Source organism: Eimeria maxima, genomic scaffold (genome assembly GCF_000499605.1).
Source record: "Eimeria maxima Weybridge genomic scaffold, Emw_scaff8, whole genome shotgun sequence".
In the NCBI taxonomy this organism is placed as follows: domain Eukaryota; phylum Apicomplexa; class Conoidasida; order Eucoccidiorida; family Eimeriidae; genus Eimeria; species Eimeria maxima.
In genome coordinates, this window is record NW_013563983.1 from 90,001 (window position 1) to 105,000 (window position 15,000).

The 15,000-nt window shown below is 51.3% G+C and overlaps 6 protein-coding genes across 6 annotated transcripts in view; 2 read left to right on the forward strand and 4 right to left on the reverse strand.

Moving 5' to 3' along the window:
- EMWEY_00001620 (proteasome A-type and B-type domain-containing protein, putative) overlaps positions 1 to 103 on the reverse strand; it is a gene marked incomplete at both ends in the record, with an annotated part of 3,182 nt that extends 3,079 nt beyond the window's left edge. Inside the window, one exon of the mRNA XM_013478967.1 lies at positions 77 to 103. Within this exon, the coding sequence (XP_013334421.1) occupies positions 77 to 103 (27 nt within the window). The remainder of the gene's footprint in view (positions 1 to 76) is intronic.
- Positions 104 to 139: 36 nt separating this feature from the next.
- EMWEY_00001630 (hypothetical protein, conserved) lies at positions 140 to 3,596 on the forward strand (the record flags this gene model as incomplete). The annotated part of the gene is made up of 4 exons (XM_013478968.1): positions 140 to 440; positions 979 to 1,623; positions 1,883 to 2,369; positions 3,086 to 3,596. The coding sequence occupies 4 exons, from the start codon at positions 140 to 142 to the stop codon at positions 3,594 to 3,596; spliced, it is 1,944 nt and encodes a 647-aa protein (XP_013334422.1).
- Positions 3,597 to 5,728: 2,132 nt separating this feature from the next.
- Positions 5,729 to 7,412, reverse strand: EMWEY_00001640 (hypothetical protein, conserved; the record flags this gene model as incomplete). Its single annotated transcript, XM_013478969.1, has 3 exons — positions 5,729 to 5,740; positions 6,089 to 6,354; positions 6,977 to 7,412. 3 exons carry the CDS (start codon positions 7,410 to 7,412, stop codon positions 5,729 to 5,731), a joined length of 714 nt encoding a protein of 237 aa, XP_013334423.1.
- Positions 7,413 to 8,548: 1,136 nt separating this feature from the next.
- On the forward strand, positions 8,549 to 9,848 carry EMWEY_00001650 (hypothetical protein; the record flags this gene model as incomplete). Its single annotated transcript, XM_013478970.1, has 2 exons — positions 8,549 to 9,706; positions 9,789 to 9,848. The coding sequence occupies 2 exons, from the start codon at positions 8,549 to 8,551 to the stop codon at positions 9,846 to 9,848; spliced, it is 1,218 nt and encodes a 405-aa protein (XP_013334424.1).
- Positions 9,849 to 11,806: 1,958 nt separating this feature from the next.
- On the reverse strand, positions 11,807 to 12,538 carry EMWEY_00001660 (hypothetical protein; the record flags this gene model as incomplete). Its single annotated transcript, XM_013478971.1, has 2 exons — positions 11,807 to 12,006; positions 12,187 to 12,538. The coding sequence occupies 2 exons, from the start codon at positions 12,536 to 12,538 to the stop codon at positions 11,807 to 11,809; spliced, it is 552 nt and encodes a 183-aa protein (XP_013334425.1).
- A 1,598-nt stretch (positions 12,539 to 14,136) lies between these two features.
- EMWEY_00001670 (coatomer protein complex subunit beta, putative) overlaps positions 14,137 to 15,000 on the reverse strand; it is a gene marked incomplete at both ends in the record, with an annotated part of 8,465 nt that continues 7,601 nt past the window's right edge. The window contains one exon of the mRNA XM_013478972.1: positions 14,137 to 14,502. Coding sequence (XP_013334426.1) covers positions 14,137 to 14,502 — 366 coding nt within the window. The remainder of the gene's footprint in view (positions 14,503 to 15,000) is intronic.

A 15,000-nucleotide genomic window follows, 5' to 3' on the forward strand; every position in this document is an offset into this window, starting at 1 on the left:
CGCTGCAGCAGCAGCAGCAGCAGCAGCAACAGCAGCAACTAGCAAGCTAGACTTATATCCAGAGATGCCAACCCACCACCCAAGAGGGAGGGAGGGAAGGCATTAATTGAGGTGTACATACACCAGAAGAAACAGCAAGATGATGCTGCAGACAGCACAAGGTGAACCAACAGCAGCAGCAGCTGCTGCTGCTGCTGCTGCTGCTGTTGCCCCTGTTACTGCTGCTGCTGCTGCTGCTGAGGAGGCAGCCACACAGGAGAGACAACTTACTACCCTGCAGCAGCCATTCTTTAATGATGTGCTGCCCCAGCTGGCGCAGCAGCTCGTTGCTGCTGCTCGTGCAGCAGGCATTGCCCTCTCTCTTGCGCATGCAGCTTATTTGCTGCTGACTATACCTCCTGCAGCAGCAACAGTAGCAACAGCAGCAGCAGGAGAGAAGGGTACTGATTTATTCCGTTTCTCTTCGGCTACAACAACGCCACCATCGCAGCAGGAAGCAGAAGCAGCAGTTGCTGCTGCTGTTTTGCTGCTTCAGGGGCAACGCAGCAATCCTGCTGCTGCTGCTCTGTCTCTGCAAGTTAGCTTCGAGGCGCTGCTGCTAGACTTGGTTGCTGCTGCTGCGCTGCAGCAAACAAAACAAAACAAGAGAATAGAGCAAGCAGCTGCATTGGTACGCGTGTGCTGCTGCTGCTGCTGCTGTTGCTGCTGCTGCTGCTGCGTTTGTTGCTGCAGACCTTACAGCCAATTCACTCTATCCTGGTACTCCTTTTACGCTGCTTCTAATTACGCTATTCGTGCTGCTATTGCTGCTATTGCTGCTATTGCTGCTCCTGCTGCTGCTGCTGCTGCTGCTGCTGCTGCTGCAGGTGCTGCATGCAGACCACGGGAAGCTAAGGAGACCAGAGTTTGTATGCATGCTGCGGCGGCATTTGTTGTATTATTGTATTGTGTCCTTGCCTATGGTTGCTGCTGTAGCAGTAAGCGAGGACGTAGCAGCAGCAGCCGCAGCGCGTGCCCCTCTGGATTCTGCAGCAGCAGCAGCAGCAGATGCAGCAGCAGCAGCAGAAGGAGTGCAGGAGCTAGTAGAGCAAGCACTGGACTCCGTGCTGCCCATCACCCGCCTCCCTTGCATCTATTCGCTGCCGCTGCAGCTAAGGAAGCAGCACCTTAAGGAGCTTAGCTGTATTGTTCTTGCTGCTCTGCTGCTGCAGCAGCGCAAAGCAATAGCAGTAGCTAATGCTGCTGCAGCAGCTGCAGCAGCAGCAGCTGCTGGCACATCAAAGACTTCAGGAGAGCAGACAGTAAAATCACCACCACCAGCAGCTGCTGCTGCACCGGCAGCAGCAGCAGCAGCAACAGCAACAGCAGCAAAGTCAGCAACGCGCAAGCCACCAAAACCAACGAAAGCAGAAGCAGCAGCAGCAGCAAAGAAATTAGAGGCAGCACAGAGAGCAGCAGCAGCAGCAGAGAAGTTTGATTGGCTTGTGCCGCCGGAACAGCTTGCTGCTGTTCTTGCTGCTGAGCAGCAGCAGCTGCTGCTGCAGCAAGCGCTGCAGGGACAGGACGCGCTGCAGCGGATTCGCAATATCTTTAGTATTAGCGAAGCACAAAGAGAAGCCATCGGTAAACCCTAAACCCTAAACCCTAAACCCTAAACCCTAAGCCCTAAGCCCTAAACACTAAACCCTAAACCCTAAACCCTAATTACTAAACGTTAAACCCTAAACCCCGTGTGGTCTGGTGATTCAATAGTGCAGGCGGCCCCTTGCCTCTGCTGCAGTGGCTGCTGCTGCTGCTACTGCTACTGTTGTTGCTACTGATACTCCAACTGCTACTACACCTACTGCTGCTGCTGCTGCTGCTGCTACTGCTGCTGCTGCAGGAGTTGACGACAACCTTGCTGCAGTCATTGCAACAGAGAGTGTCTTTCGAGTGCAGCAGATCCGCTTTGTGCAGGCGTTGCTGGTGCAGCAGCAGCAGCGGCACGGCTCAGCAGCAGCAGCAGCAGCAGTATGTGTAGAGGAACTTTCTGCAGCAGAGAGCTGCCTGCAGCAGCACAAAGGGGAAGCACCACCAGAGATAGTGTATAGACACCTTGCTGCTGCAGGTGCTGCTTACCTTGGAGTGTATAAGGAGCAGCAGGCTCTGCTGCAGCTTGCTGCTCTGCGGCAGCTGCTGCAGCAGCATGCAGAAAATCTTAACTCACCAGACACCACAAAGCTTGATGCTGCTGCTCTCCGTCTGCGGAGGCGAACAAAGCCGCAGCAGCAAGACGAGCCTATTAGCAGCAGCAGCAGCAGCAGGAGCAGCAAGCTGAGTATACTAGCAGAAGCAGATCTTGATCAGCAGCAACCAGCAGAACTGGGGGGGTATTGCCTACAGACATTGCTGCAGTATGGGGCCCTCGTATCCGGCGACATGCATGCAGGTGCTGCTGCTGCTGCTGCTGCTGCTCTTGCTGCTGCTGCTGTTGCTGTTGATGCTGCTGTTGTTGCTGTAATATCGGTTCTTTTGCTGCTGCTGCACAAAGAACAGCAATGTGGATTTGCGGTCGTCTCCGTTTGCTGCTTGCATTGCTGCTGCTGCTGTTGCTGCTGTTGCTGCTGTTGCTGCTGCTGTTGCTGCTGCTGCTGCAGGGGCAGTTCAATTGAATGGAGAGATTTATCTATTTAGCAGCCCAAGACGGCTACGCGAGTTCCTCGATAGGCAGGAGAAGCTGCAGCAGCAGCACCCAGATATACAGCCACATTTGCTGCTGCAGCAGCAGCTTGCTGCTGTTGTGCAAAAAGCACCAGCACTTATATTCGCCTTAGGGCTCGAGAAACGCTTTCCTGAGTATACTGCTGCTGCTGCTGTTCCTGTTGTTGTTGCTGCTGCTGCTGTTGCTGTTGCTGTTGCTGGTGCTTTTGATGTTGCTGCTGCTTTTGCTGCTCCTGCTGCTGTTGCTGCTGCTGGAGCATCTTGTTGCTACCTCTGGTCGTGTACTGCTGCTGCATGGATAGCGAGACGCATGCATGCACATTTGTGATTATAGCTAACTTGTTTGCTGCTGCCGATGCTTCTGCTGCTGCTGCTGTTGCTGCAGACCGGATCTAAAGGCTCTGTTGGTGTGGGCATATCACCAAGAGCTGCAGGAGCTGCAGCGTCGCCTACCGCAGCAGCAGCAGCAGCAGCAGCAGGAGCAGCAGCAGGAGGGATCAGAAGCTTGCTGCGATTGGGAGCTTCGTCCCGAGTTGTATGTACGTCTGAGTAAAGGGAAGTCAGCAGATGCAGCAGCAGACACAGAAGATCTGCTGCAGCAGACAGCAGCAAGCAGCAGCAGCTACAGCTACAACGAATGGGAGCTAAGGAGACAGGCACTGCAGCAAGTTAGGCATTGCCGCTGCAGCACGAAGGGGACACAGACAATCTTGTCTTCCTTTCGTACAGAAGCAGAGACACAATGTGCTACTACTGCAGCAGCAGCAACAAATACTCCTGCTACTGCTGCTGCTGCTGCTGGCCAGCGCAGCAGCAGGGCATTCTCTGGTCTACGTGGTGTCTCTGCACAAGCTAATAAACCTCTTAAGGAGGTCATCCTTAACTTCAACTTCTAAAGCTGCTGCAGCAGCAGCAGCAGCAGCAGCAGCAGAATTCTGCAGCAGCAGCAGCAGCAGAAACTGCAACAGCAGCAGAAGCAGCAGATATATATACTTCCAGAGGCAACTCAAACATGCAGCATGCAACTTGCTGCTGCTGTTGCTGCTGCTGCTTAATCTGCTGCTATTTGAATGTCTCCCCTTCGTGCCTGTTCTTCTTCATTTCTACACTCTAAACAGCAGCAGCAGCAGCAGCAGCAGCAACAGCAGCAATAGCAGCAGCAAGTGTCTTGGAGATTCTATCAAAATCTCAGCAGCAACGGGAAATGCCCGTCGCAGCAAAAGTGTCTCTATTTGTCTCAAATGCCAACGTTATTGCTGCTGCTGCTGCTGCAGCAGCAGCAGGTGCTGCTGCTGCTGTTGTAGCTGCAGCAGCAGAAACAGTTGCATGCAATTACTAATCCCTGCAGAGGATCATTGACTATATAAGGAATGCTGAGGTAACACGGGGCTGCTGCTCCTGCTGCGCAGCCCTGTACTACCGCTACTGTTGCTGCTGCTGCTGCTGTTGCTGCTGCTGCTGCTGCTATTGCTCTCTGGTGTCTCCTGAGACACCAGAGGCTGATAGGTTTGCTGTCTCCTCATCAATTTCAATGAGCGCAGCAGCAGCTCCTTTGTCTTAGGAAATAGGGGCAGCAGAGGCAGCAGGAAGAGCAGCAGCAGCAGCAGCAAAAGCAGCAGCTGCAGCAGGCGCTGCAGCAAGTTTGGAGGCCTCAATACATGAGGAACTGTCTGCAGCAGCACATCCCATCTGTTCTTCTTATCTGCTGCAGCTGCTGCAGCAAAATCAATTTGCTGCTGCAGCAGCACCTCCCCTGTCTCCATATCTATAGAAGACAATGTTGCTTCTACGCCAGACTCTAAAGCAGCAGCAACAGCAGCAGCAGCAGCAGCACACGCAGCAGCAGCAGCAGCAGCAGCACAGACAAAATCAGCTCCTGCAGCAATGGCAAGGAAACAGGATAGCAGGGCCAAGACGCAGGCCCCCTCCTCATCAACCATAAACAGCAGCAGCAGCAACAACAACAACAGCAAAGACAGCAGCAAAAGCAGCAGCAGCAGCAACAGCAGCAGCGTAAACCCTAAACAAAATATAAACAGCAAACAACCCCAACAACAACTACAACAACAACACCCAGCAGCAGCAGCAGCAGCAGCAATAGCAGCAGCAGCAGCAACACCAACAGCAGCAGCAACAGCAGCAGCAGCAGCAGCAGCAGCAAAATAACCTTTATAATTGAAGTCTACAAGACCAAAGTTCCTTCTAAGAGAAAATGCATCTTGCTGCAGTCTTGCGGTGTATATCCACTGCAGCAGCGGCTGCAGCAGCAGCAGACCCAGCAGGGACTCCCCTACACTGTGTGTTAATCCGCTGCTTGTTAGCTCTACTACACCATCCTGCAGCAGCAGCAGCAGCAACAACAGCAGCAACAGCAGCAGCAGCAGCAACAGCATGCAGCATGCATACATCATATCTATTCTCCACCTTTTTTTCTGCTTCTCTTCTTCTGCTGCTGCTGCAGTGCTGTTTCTTCTCTGCTGTTGCTGGACAGCTGCTGCACCCATGCATGCAGCAGGAGCACCAGCTGCTGCTGCAGTTGCTGCTGCTGCTGCTGGTGCTGCTGGTGCTGGTGCTGCATCCTTACCTTATTACCTAGTAACTCTGTATAATGTACATCACCAGAGAGAAGAATTAATCCTTGGGGTTTATTTTTTAATAAAAGAGAAAATAAGCGAAGACGTGCAGCAGCAAAATGTCCCCAACTCTCTACTATAGGGAATCCTGTTAATACCTACAGCAGCAGCAGCAGCAGCAGCAGCAGCAAATAGAAATGGAGTAGCAGAAAGGAGAGCACGATGGGCAGTACTAGATGGGTAGATAGTGTACTGCGCAAAACTCAGGTTTTTAGGGCTCAAATTAGGGTTTAGGGCTTGTATTAGGGTTTAGGGTTTGTATTAGGGTTTAGGGTTTAGGGTTTAGGGTTTATACCTGTATAGAAGAAATAATAATATGTACCTTCGCCTTTGAGTGTTTTAATTGCGCCTCTAGCCAAGCCCATTGCTCTTCTCCTAATATATCTCCTTCGTAGTTATAACCGAACCTGCATCCAAACCCTAAACCCTAAACCCTAAACCCTAAACCCTAAAAATTCTAAACCCTAAACCCTAAACCCTAAAAATTCCTAAACCCTAAACCCTAAATTGGATGGATTCAGTATGAGGAGGAGGTTTGGTATTCCAATAAAGAACAAATGTTGACACTTGCCAATTAGGGTTTAGGGTTTAGGGTTTAGGGTTTAGAGGTACCCAAATAAATGTACTAAGAATCGTGTTGCTGCTCCTGCTAAGGAAAGAAGACGACAAAAAGGGGAAGGAAGAAATAACATGGCGGGGCTTGGGACTGCATGCATATCCCTATGCATACGCGTATCCAGTATCAGTACACGTACACCCTCTTCCTGCTGCTGCTGTTGCTGCTGCTTCTGCTGCTGATGGTCCCCTTCTCTCTGCTGCTGCTGTTCCTGCTGCTGCTGCTGCGTCTGCGTCTGCTGCTGCTGCTGCTGCTGCTGCTGCTGCTGCGGCAAAGGGAATAGATGTGATGAATATAAACCCTTTCTTGTCCATCTAGGGCTTTGGGGTTTAATATTTAAAAAAGATAAAAAAGAGCGAAGAATTTCTTCTTTATTTTCTTGATTCTTACCACCATCATTCATACCTGCACAAACCCTAAACCCTAAACCCTAAACCCTAAACCCTAAACCCTAGACCCTAAACCCTAAACCCTAAAAAACCCTAAACCCTGAGGGTATCCCCCTACAATGGAAACCTTTAATATAAACACTAAACCCTAAAACCTGTCGATAAACGGCAGCAGCAGCGCAAGTCACCATCCAGTATCTGCTAGGGTTTATTAGGGTTTAGGGTTTAGGGTTTAGGGTTTAGGGTTACCGAAGTCATTATCATCCCAAGTACCATCAAGAAAAGAAATGTTTTCTTTTAGGGTTTTGTAGCTGTTAGTAGCAGATACAGCAGCAAGAGATTCACGAATTGATGCTGCATCGGGTCCTTCTGCAGCAGCAGCAGCAGCAACAGCAGCAGCAGAAGCAGTAAAGTACGCATGCAAATATATATATGCAGCAGCAGCACACACAGAGGGATGCATGCAACCAGGGATAACAACAGCAGCAGCACGCACACAAACAGCAACATGTATATTGCATGCAACAAGCAGGCAGCAGCCACCAACTAAACAGAGGAACAATTCCGCAGCAGCAGCAGCAGCAGCAACAGCAACATGAGGAAATGCAGCAGCAGCAGCAGCAGCAGCAGCAGCAGACCTGCATATCCTGCGTCGCCTATCCATAGCCACCCTTGTGGCTTCGTAGCTAAAATTGTTTCGAAGACTTTCTCTCGTATTTCTGCTGCTTCTGCTGCTTCTGCTGCTGCAGCAGAAGGAGCAGCAGCAGGATCTGCAGCAGCAGCAGCAGCTGCTGCTGCTAGTGCTTCTACCTCCCATCTTTGCTGCTGACGGAAACAAGAGCCAAAGGCTAAACGGTGCAGCGGGAAGTCGTACACCTCGTCAGCAGCAGCAAGTTCAAGCTCTGTAGCAGGAGCAGCAGCAGCAGGAGCAGCAGCAGCAGCAGCAGGAGTGGTGCCTGCTGCTGCTGCTGTGGGGTGTCCTGGTTCTGCTGCTGCTGCTGCAGGGCTCAGAGATGCAGCAGAATGCAGCAGCAATAAGGCTGCGACTAAGACATGAGTCGCTCGCCTTTTCATTGCTGCCACTTCCTGCTGTTGCTGCTGTTGCTGCTGCTGCTGCTGCTGCTGCTGCTGCAATTGCTGCTGCTGTCTATGGTGGTGGTCTTCCACCACTGTCTTTGCTCCTTGTGCTGCATTAACTGCTGCTGCTGCTGTTGCTGCTAGGTCCTTCCTTAGAGCAGCTATTGCTGCATCCAATGATCAACTAGATCTCCTGCTGCTGCTGCTGCTGCTGCTGCTGCTGACCGCTGCCGACGGAGAGGGCCCCCGCTCCCCCCCTCTAAGGAATTCCTTATAAGAAAGAAAAAGGCTGATGTGTATATACACCTGAATATAAGAGGGATTTATGTGTATGGTGGGTGTTACTTACGGTTAGGGGTTGGGTTGCTGCTGCTGCTGCTGCTGCTGCTCTACTAGTACTACTACCAGCAGCAGCAGTAGCAGCAGCAGCAGGAGCTCCCGTCGCTGTTGCTGCTGTGCTGTGCTGCTGAGCAGCAAGGTGTCTTTGCTGCCTTTGTGTCAGTTTTTTTATTAAATGTTTTTTTTTTCTTTTTTTTTTATTAATAAGGAGAGATAAATATATAAACAGGTTTATTTATTTTATTTTGTTGCTTTTTTTCCCCTGCTCTTGCTGCACTTGCTGCTGTTGCTGCTGCTGTTGCTGCTGCAACAGACACTCACTCTCCGCGCTCCGGTAGAGCGTGTGCAGCAACACACTGTTGCTGCTGCTGCTGCTGCTGCTACGTATCTCTCCTTAAGGAGCAGCATCTGTATTAACAGATTTTTATGCTTTTGCTGCAGCAATTGCTGCTGCAACACCAGCAGCAACTGCCACAGAAGCAGGAAGACCAGCAGCAGCAACATTGCTGCTGCTGCGCCGCCATCCTTGGCGAAGGTCACTCTACACCCAGCAAATCCTGCCGTTGCAGTAGCAGCAACAGCAGCAACAGCAGCAACAGCAACAGCAGCGACAGAAGGAACGGTAACAGTCTGTAAAGCTGCTCGAGGAGCAGCAGAATCCCCTCAGCAGCAGCAGAAGTGGAAGCTGAGCAGCAGCAGCAGCAGCAGCAACCGCAGAAGCGGCAGCAGTGTTAGTTCTGCTGCAGCAGCAAGTCTGCTGCGTGTCAGTGGCAGCAGCAAAGAATTTTGTAAGGATGGCGAGGCAGCAGGTGTATGCTGGGCAGCAGCAGCGGTTGCTGCTGCTGCAGCTGTTTGCTCTCATTGTGCTGCTGTGCTGCAGCACATTAGCAGCAGCAGCAGAATCAACAGAAGCAGCAACAGCAGCAGCACCCGAAGCAACAGTAACAGCAGTTGCTGCAGCAGAAACAACAACAACATCTGCGGCAACAACAACAGCAGCAGCAGCAGTAGGGCCGACTGCAGCAGCAACAACAGCAGCAACAGGGCCAGCAGCAGCAGCAACAACAACAGCAGCAGCAACAAAAACAGCAGCAACAGCAGCAGCAGACCCAGCAGAAGCAGCAGCAGAGCCCGGCTGCACAGACGAAGACATGAAGATTATTTGGATACCTTATGTGCCTCCGCAGCAGCAGCAGCAGCAGAAGCAGCAGAAGCAGCTAGGGAGAGGAACAGCAAGTGCATTTGTTACTATACAGCATCTAGCAGCAGAAGCAGCAGCTGCTGCTGGCCGTGCACATGAGGCAGTTACTGCAGCAACAAGTGCAGCAGCAGCTGCTCTTGCTGCTGCGTTCCCTGAGGAGACACAGACTAGCAGCAAGGATGACAGCAGCAGCAGCAGCAGCAGCAGCAGCAAGAGCAACCCCACAAGCAGCAGCGGAAGCAGCAAGAGCGGCACCAGCAGCAACAGCAAGAGAGGGGTCACCACCAGCAGCAGCAACAGCAGCACGGGCAGCAACAGCGGCAGCGACAGCGACAGCAAGAGCAGCAGCAGCAGCACCAAGAGCAGCAGCAGCAGCAGCAGCAGCAAGACTGAGAGCACCAAGAAGCCCGAGAAGGCCGGCAGCATTAGGGTGGACAACAGCAACAGAGACAGCAGCAGCAGGAAGAGCAGCAGCAGCAGCAGCAGCAGCAGCGACAGCAGCAGCAGCAGCAGCAGCGAGGCCATGCGTGAGAAGATGAACTCTGTGATTGCGATGAATAGCCGTGCAGCCCGAGAGGCAGCGCATGCAGCACAGTATGCAGGTGCAGCAGCAGCAGCAGCTGCTGCTGCTGCAGTTGCTGCTGCAGCTGTTGCAGCATCTGCAGCAGACAACAACAACAACAGCAGTATCAGCAGCAGCAGCAGCAGCAGCAGCAGCAATGTCGGCATTTCTTTAGTACCTGCTCTCCCTGTATTACCTGTAGTTCCTACAGTACCTGTTCCTCTGGCTGTACCGGTTCCAGCTGCTGCTGCTGCCGCTGCCGCCGCCGCAGCAGCAGCAGCAGCAACAACAGCAGCAGCAGCAGCAGCAGCAGCAGCAAGAAGGAGCCTAAGACCATCAACATATTTTTTTCGTATTTTAGATGAATGCGGCAGAAGATCATTTGGTGATAAAGAAAGAACAGCAGCATGTTTGCTGCAGCAGCTGCAGCAGCAACTGCAGCAGCAGATAACTAAATCTTGTGCTGCATGCTTTGGTGCAGCAACTGCATGCGCAGCAACTACATGCAGAAGATCTTGCTTTATTAATACTTGCTCAGATAGATGTATTGATGTATGTCTGCTGCTGCTGTTGCTGCTGCTGCTGTTGCTGCTGTTGCTGCTGCTGTTGTTGCTGCTGCTCTTTGTGGTGTTAGTAATGTTGGTGCACAGTCTGTTCCTCCTGTTGTTGCTGCTCCTGTTGCTGCTGCTGTTGCTGCTGCTGCGTAGCACTCTACGTCTCTCTCTGGTTTGTTGCAACTATTGTCCTCTCATCTGCGTGCTGCTGCTGTTGCTGTTGCTGCTGCTGTTGCTGTTGTTGCTGCAGTGCAACACGAAGAACTGCGCTGAGCCTCTGCTGCAGTGCAGCGGCCGTCGTCAAGACGAATTCCCTGTCCCTTGCCAGGAATACTGATTATATATTTATCTGCTGCTGCTGCTGTTGCTGCAGTAACGTGTTGTTGCTGCAGCAGCAGCAGCAGCAGCAGCAGCACTATCCTCTTCCTCCTGTATCTCTCCTTATTAAAGTTTATTCGCCTCCCCTTCGGCTTTGTATGGGGCAAGGCTGAGTGTCATTTGCTGCTGCTGCTGCTGCTGCTGCAAGAATCATATCCTGCTGCTGCTGCTGCTGCTGTCTCCGTGGCAGCAGCAGCACCAACAGCAGCAGCAACAGCAGCAGCAACAGCACCAGCAACCGTGGCTACAGTAGCCGCGAAGGTTGCAATATCTGCTGCCTCAGCAGCAGCAGCACCAGTTGCTGCTGCTGCACTGAGGGGTACAGCAGCAGCAACAACTCGACTCCTTTCCTATCTAACCGCAGCAGCAGCAGCAGCACAAGCAGCAGCAGCAGCAGCGGCATCCTGATTTTGTTCCCCCGTGCAGTGGCTGCAGTAGCAGCAGCAGCAGTTGCTGCTGCTGTCGTTGCAGCTGCTGCATATATGGCTCTGTTGTGTTATTACAACGTGTGCAGCAGCAGCAGCAACAGCAGCAGCAACAGCAGCAGCAACAGCAGCAGCTGCAACACCTTTCCCATTAAGGCAGGTTGCCACCGCAGCAGCAGCAAGTTGAGTTGCTGCAGCAACTGCAGCGAGCAGCTGCTGCTGTTGCGGTCTTCTTCCTTGTTGCTGCAGCAGGTGCAGCAGCAACAACAACCCAAATAGGTCGAGCTGCAGCAACTGCAGCAGCAGCAGCAGCAGCAGCAACAGCAGCATAACAACCCATGAATGCATGCATTCGCCGCTGCAGCAGCAGCTGCAGCTGGCAACCGCGTGCTGCATCTGCGGCAGCGGCAGCAGCAGCAACAGGTACTGGTACAGCAACAGCAGCAGCAGCAGCAAACGAACTTGAATATGCGCTGTGCTGCTGCAGTGCTCCCTTGCTGTTGCTGTCGTGCTGCAGCTGCGGAACTGCAGCAGGAGCAGGAGCAGCAGATGCTGCTGCTGCTGCTGCTGCAGTGATGATTTTCTTACAAAACTATAAACCCTGTCAGCAACTTTGCTGCTGAATAACATCAGCAGGCAGCAAAGACTGCCTGCATGCAGCAACAGCAGCAACAGCAGCAGCAACACCTACAGCAGCTGCAGCAGCTGCAACAGCAGCAGCAGCAGCAGAAGCAAACTGTAGCAACTGTCCACTAACCGCATGCAGTACATAGACAGTAGGCAGTAACAAGCAGCAGCAAGTAGACGGTAGCAGCAGATAGCTGCAGGTAGCAGCAGCAAGCAGCAGGTAGCAGCAGCAAGCAGCAGGTAGCAGCAGCAAGCAACAGCAAACAGCAGCAAGCAGCAGCAGGTAGCAGCAGACACGTTGACTATTAAAACTCTTGGTTCCCTATAGACAAATATGCAGCAAAAAGTGCTGCTGCAGCAGCAGTAGCAGCAGCGTCTGCTGCAGCAGCCGCTCCTGCAGCAGCAGGTTCTGCAGGACTAATGGTGGCTGCTGCAGCAAGCGTGTAAGTTGCTGCTGCAGCAACAGCTGCTGCAGCAACAGCAGGTGCATCTTGTTGGCGCTGCTCTGCACCAGCAAACATCAGGCATCATTCATATCCTCTTCTGCTGCTGCTGCTGCTGTTGCTGCTGCTGCTGCTGCTGCTGCTCCTTGATGCCCAAGGAAAGGCTGCTTTTCCCTTCCTTACGCAGCAGCAAAGAAGAAGACTTTGCATGCATCTCTCTGCTGCATGCAGCAGCAAATCACCAACAGCCTCATAGTCGCTTAGTAGGCCAGTAGGCCTACCTGCTGCTGGTGCTGCTGCTGCTGCTGCTGCACCTTCTTCTGCTGCTGCTGCTGAAAGGTAAGGGGGGGCAGCAGCAGCAGCAGCAGCAGGAGGAGGTAAGGATAATAAGTCAGAGAAAGATCTCCACAATGTTTCTGTTAGCTCCGCTGCTGGGCGCTGCTCTGCTGCTGCTGCTGCTGTTGCTGCTGCTTCTGTTGTTGCTGCTGCTGGGCTGTAGGAGGGCGAGGCTACAGCGGCAGTTCCTGGTCCTGCTGCTGTTGCTGCTGCTGGCTCAGCAGCAGCAGCAGCAGCAGGAAGCCATGGAAGAGACATTGGGGATTGGGTGTCTCCGCAGATAATGTTAAGATTAGATGCAGGCTTTGCTGCTGTTGCTGCTGCTGCTGCTGCTGCTGCTGCTGCTGCTGCTGCTCCTACTGTTGATTCTGCTGCTACTTGCTGTTGTTGCTGCTGTTGCTGCTGCTACTCAACACTGTCTGTTTGCTGCAATAAATATTTATGCTGTGTTGCTGCAAAAAATATATATTTGAGGCAGCAACAGCAGCAGCAGCAACAGCAACAGCAGCAGCAGCAGCAGCTGTATGTGGTCCATTGGTTCCTGTGCAGCGGTTGCATGCCAGCAGCAACAGCAGCAGCGTTGCTTTTTATTACATTACTTATTTATTTATTTTATTTATTTTATTTATTTATTTATTTATTTATTTGTTTATTTATTTGTTTATTTATTGACGTATTGCGTGCCCTCTATAAATGGCAGCTGCAGCAGCAGCAACTGCAGCAGCAACTGCAGCAGCAGCAGCACCAGGAGCTACTGTCCGATGTAACCCTTTGAGGATAATCTCTCCTACAAACCCTAAACCCTAAACCCTATAAGCCATTAAACCCTAAACCCTAATTGTCCGCCTCTAGGGTTTAGGGTTTAACGGTTAATAGGATTTAGTGTTTAGGGTTTGTAGGGTTTAGGGTTTAGGGTTTTGTCTGTATGGATTAGGGTTTAGGGTTATAACACTAGAAAAACCCCCAATAAATAAACACAAATAAATAAATAAATAAATAAATAAATAAATAAATAAATAATAAATAGGCACAGATAAATAAATAAATAAGTAAATAAATAAATAAATAAAATAAATAAATAAATAATAATACATGCAAATAAATAAAGACGAATAATAAATTTAAATTGGGGTGTATATACACCTCAATAAATAAATAATTATTTATTTAAATTTAGGTGTATATATCTATATACACCTTAATTTAATTAATTAATTAAATTAATTAAATTAATTAATTAAATTAATTAAATTAATTAATTAATTAATTAATTAATTAATTTAAATATAGGTGTATATACACCATAATAAAAGGTGTACATACACCCCAATGTTTATTTATCTTCGTTACCTATTTACGCCCATTGCTGCCGCTGCTGTTAGCGGCAGCAGCAGCAGCAGCAGCAACTGCTGCTATTGCTGCTGCTGCTGCTGCTGCGGCAGCTGCTGTAGCAGCAGCTGCTGCTACAACAGTGACTATTAGCAGTTTTGCTGCTGCTGTCTGCTGCTGGCAGCCTGAGGTGCCTGTACACCCTAAGTGCATGCAGACCTCTACGACTGCAGCAGCAGCAGCAGCAGCAGCTCTCGCAGCAGCAGATTTTCCTTTTGCTGTTTCTGCTGCTGCCGCTGTGCCTCCTTGGCAGCAGCAGCAGCAGCAAGAGATGCATAAGCAGCAGCAGAGCAGCAGCTACAACAAATGCTGCAGCAGTATCTGCAGCAAAAGCAGCTGCAGCAACAGCAGCAGCAGGTGCAGCAGCATTGTTCTATTGTCTGGTGCTGCTGCTGTTGCTGCTGCTGCTGCTGCTGCTGCGTAAAAAGCTGCAACTGTGTCTCTGTTGCTGCTGTCTCCTTTTCTATCTAGACAGTATCCTCGCAGTATCTGTCTGCTTCTTCTTCTGTTGCAGCAGCAGCAGCACCTGCTGCTGCTGCTGCTGGTGCTGCTGTCCCTTCTGCTGCACCCCAGCTGTCATCATCTAGTCTCTTTGCTTCTTCCTCAAGGAAGTCTTGCTGCTGCTGCAGCTGCTGCGCTAGATCCCTGTGCTCGTGCTGCAGCTCATTATACAGTTGCTGCTGCTGCTGCTGTTGCTGCTGCTGCTGCAGCGCACCCTCATAGCTACCAGGGCGACTACCCAAGGGACTCTGCTGCTGCCTAGCAAATGGGTTTGCTGCTGCTGCATAAGGGACTGAGTACTGCTGCTGCTGCTGCTGCTGCTGCTGCTGCTCCTGCTTCCATCCATCAGAAGACACCGAAGACACAGCATTTGCTGCACTCCTTGGAGAAGATCTACCAGTTGCTGCAGCAGCAACAACAGCAGCAGCAGCAGCAAAACAGCAACAAGACACACATAACCTTACAACAACATTCCTGCTGCTGCTGTTGCTGCTGCTGCAGCAACAATTGCAGCAAACACACCAACGCTATAAAGTGCAGCAGCAAAATCAATACCGCCAACAGCAGCAGCAACAGATGCAGCAGCTGGAGGAGCAACAACAACAACAACAGCAGCAGCAGCAGTAGAAGCAGCAGCAGCAGCAGCAGCAAATAAATTACCTGCAGCAGGAGTACTGTTAGTTAAGAAGGAGTCTATTACATCCCCATTAGGATGTGCTGCAGCAGCAAACACCAACACCCCACACTCTTGTTGCTGCTGCAGCAGCAGCAGCAGAAGCAGACGCAACAACAGGTGCAGCAGCAGCAGCAGGGGGAGGAGCAGCAGCAGC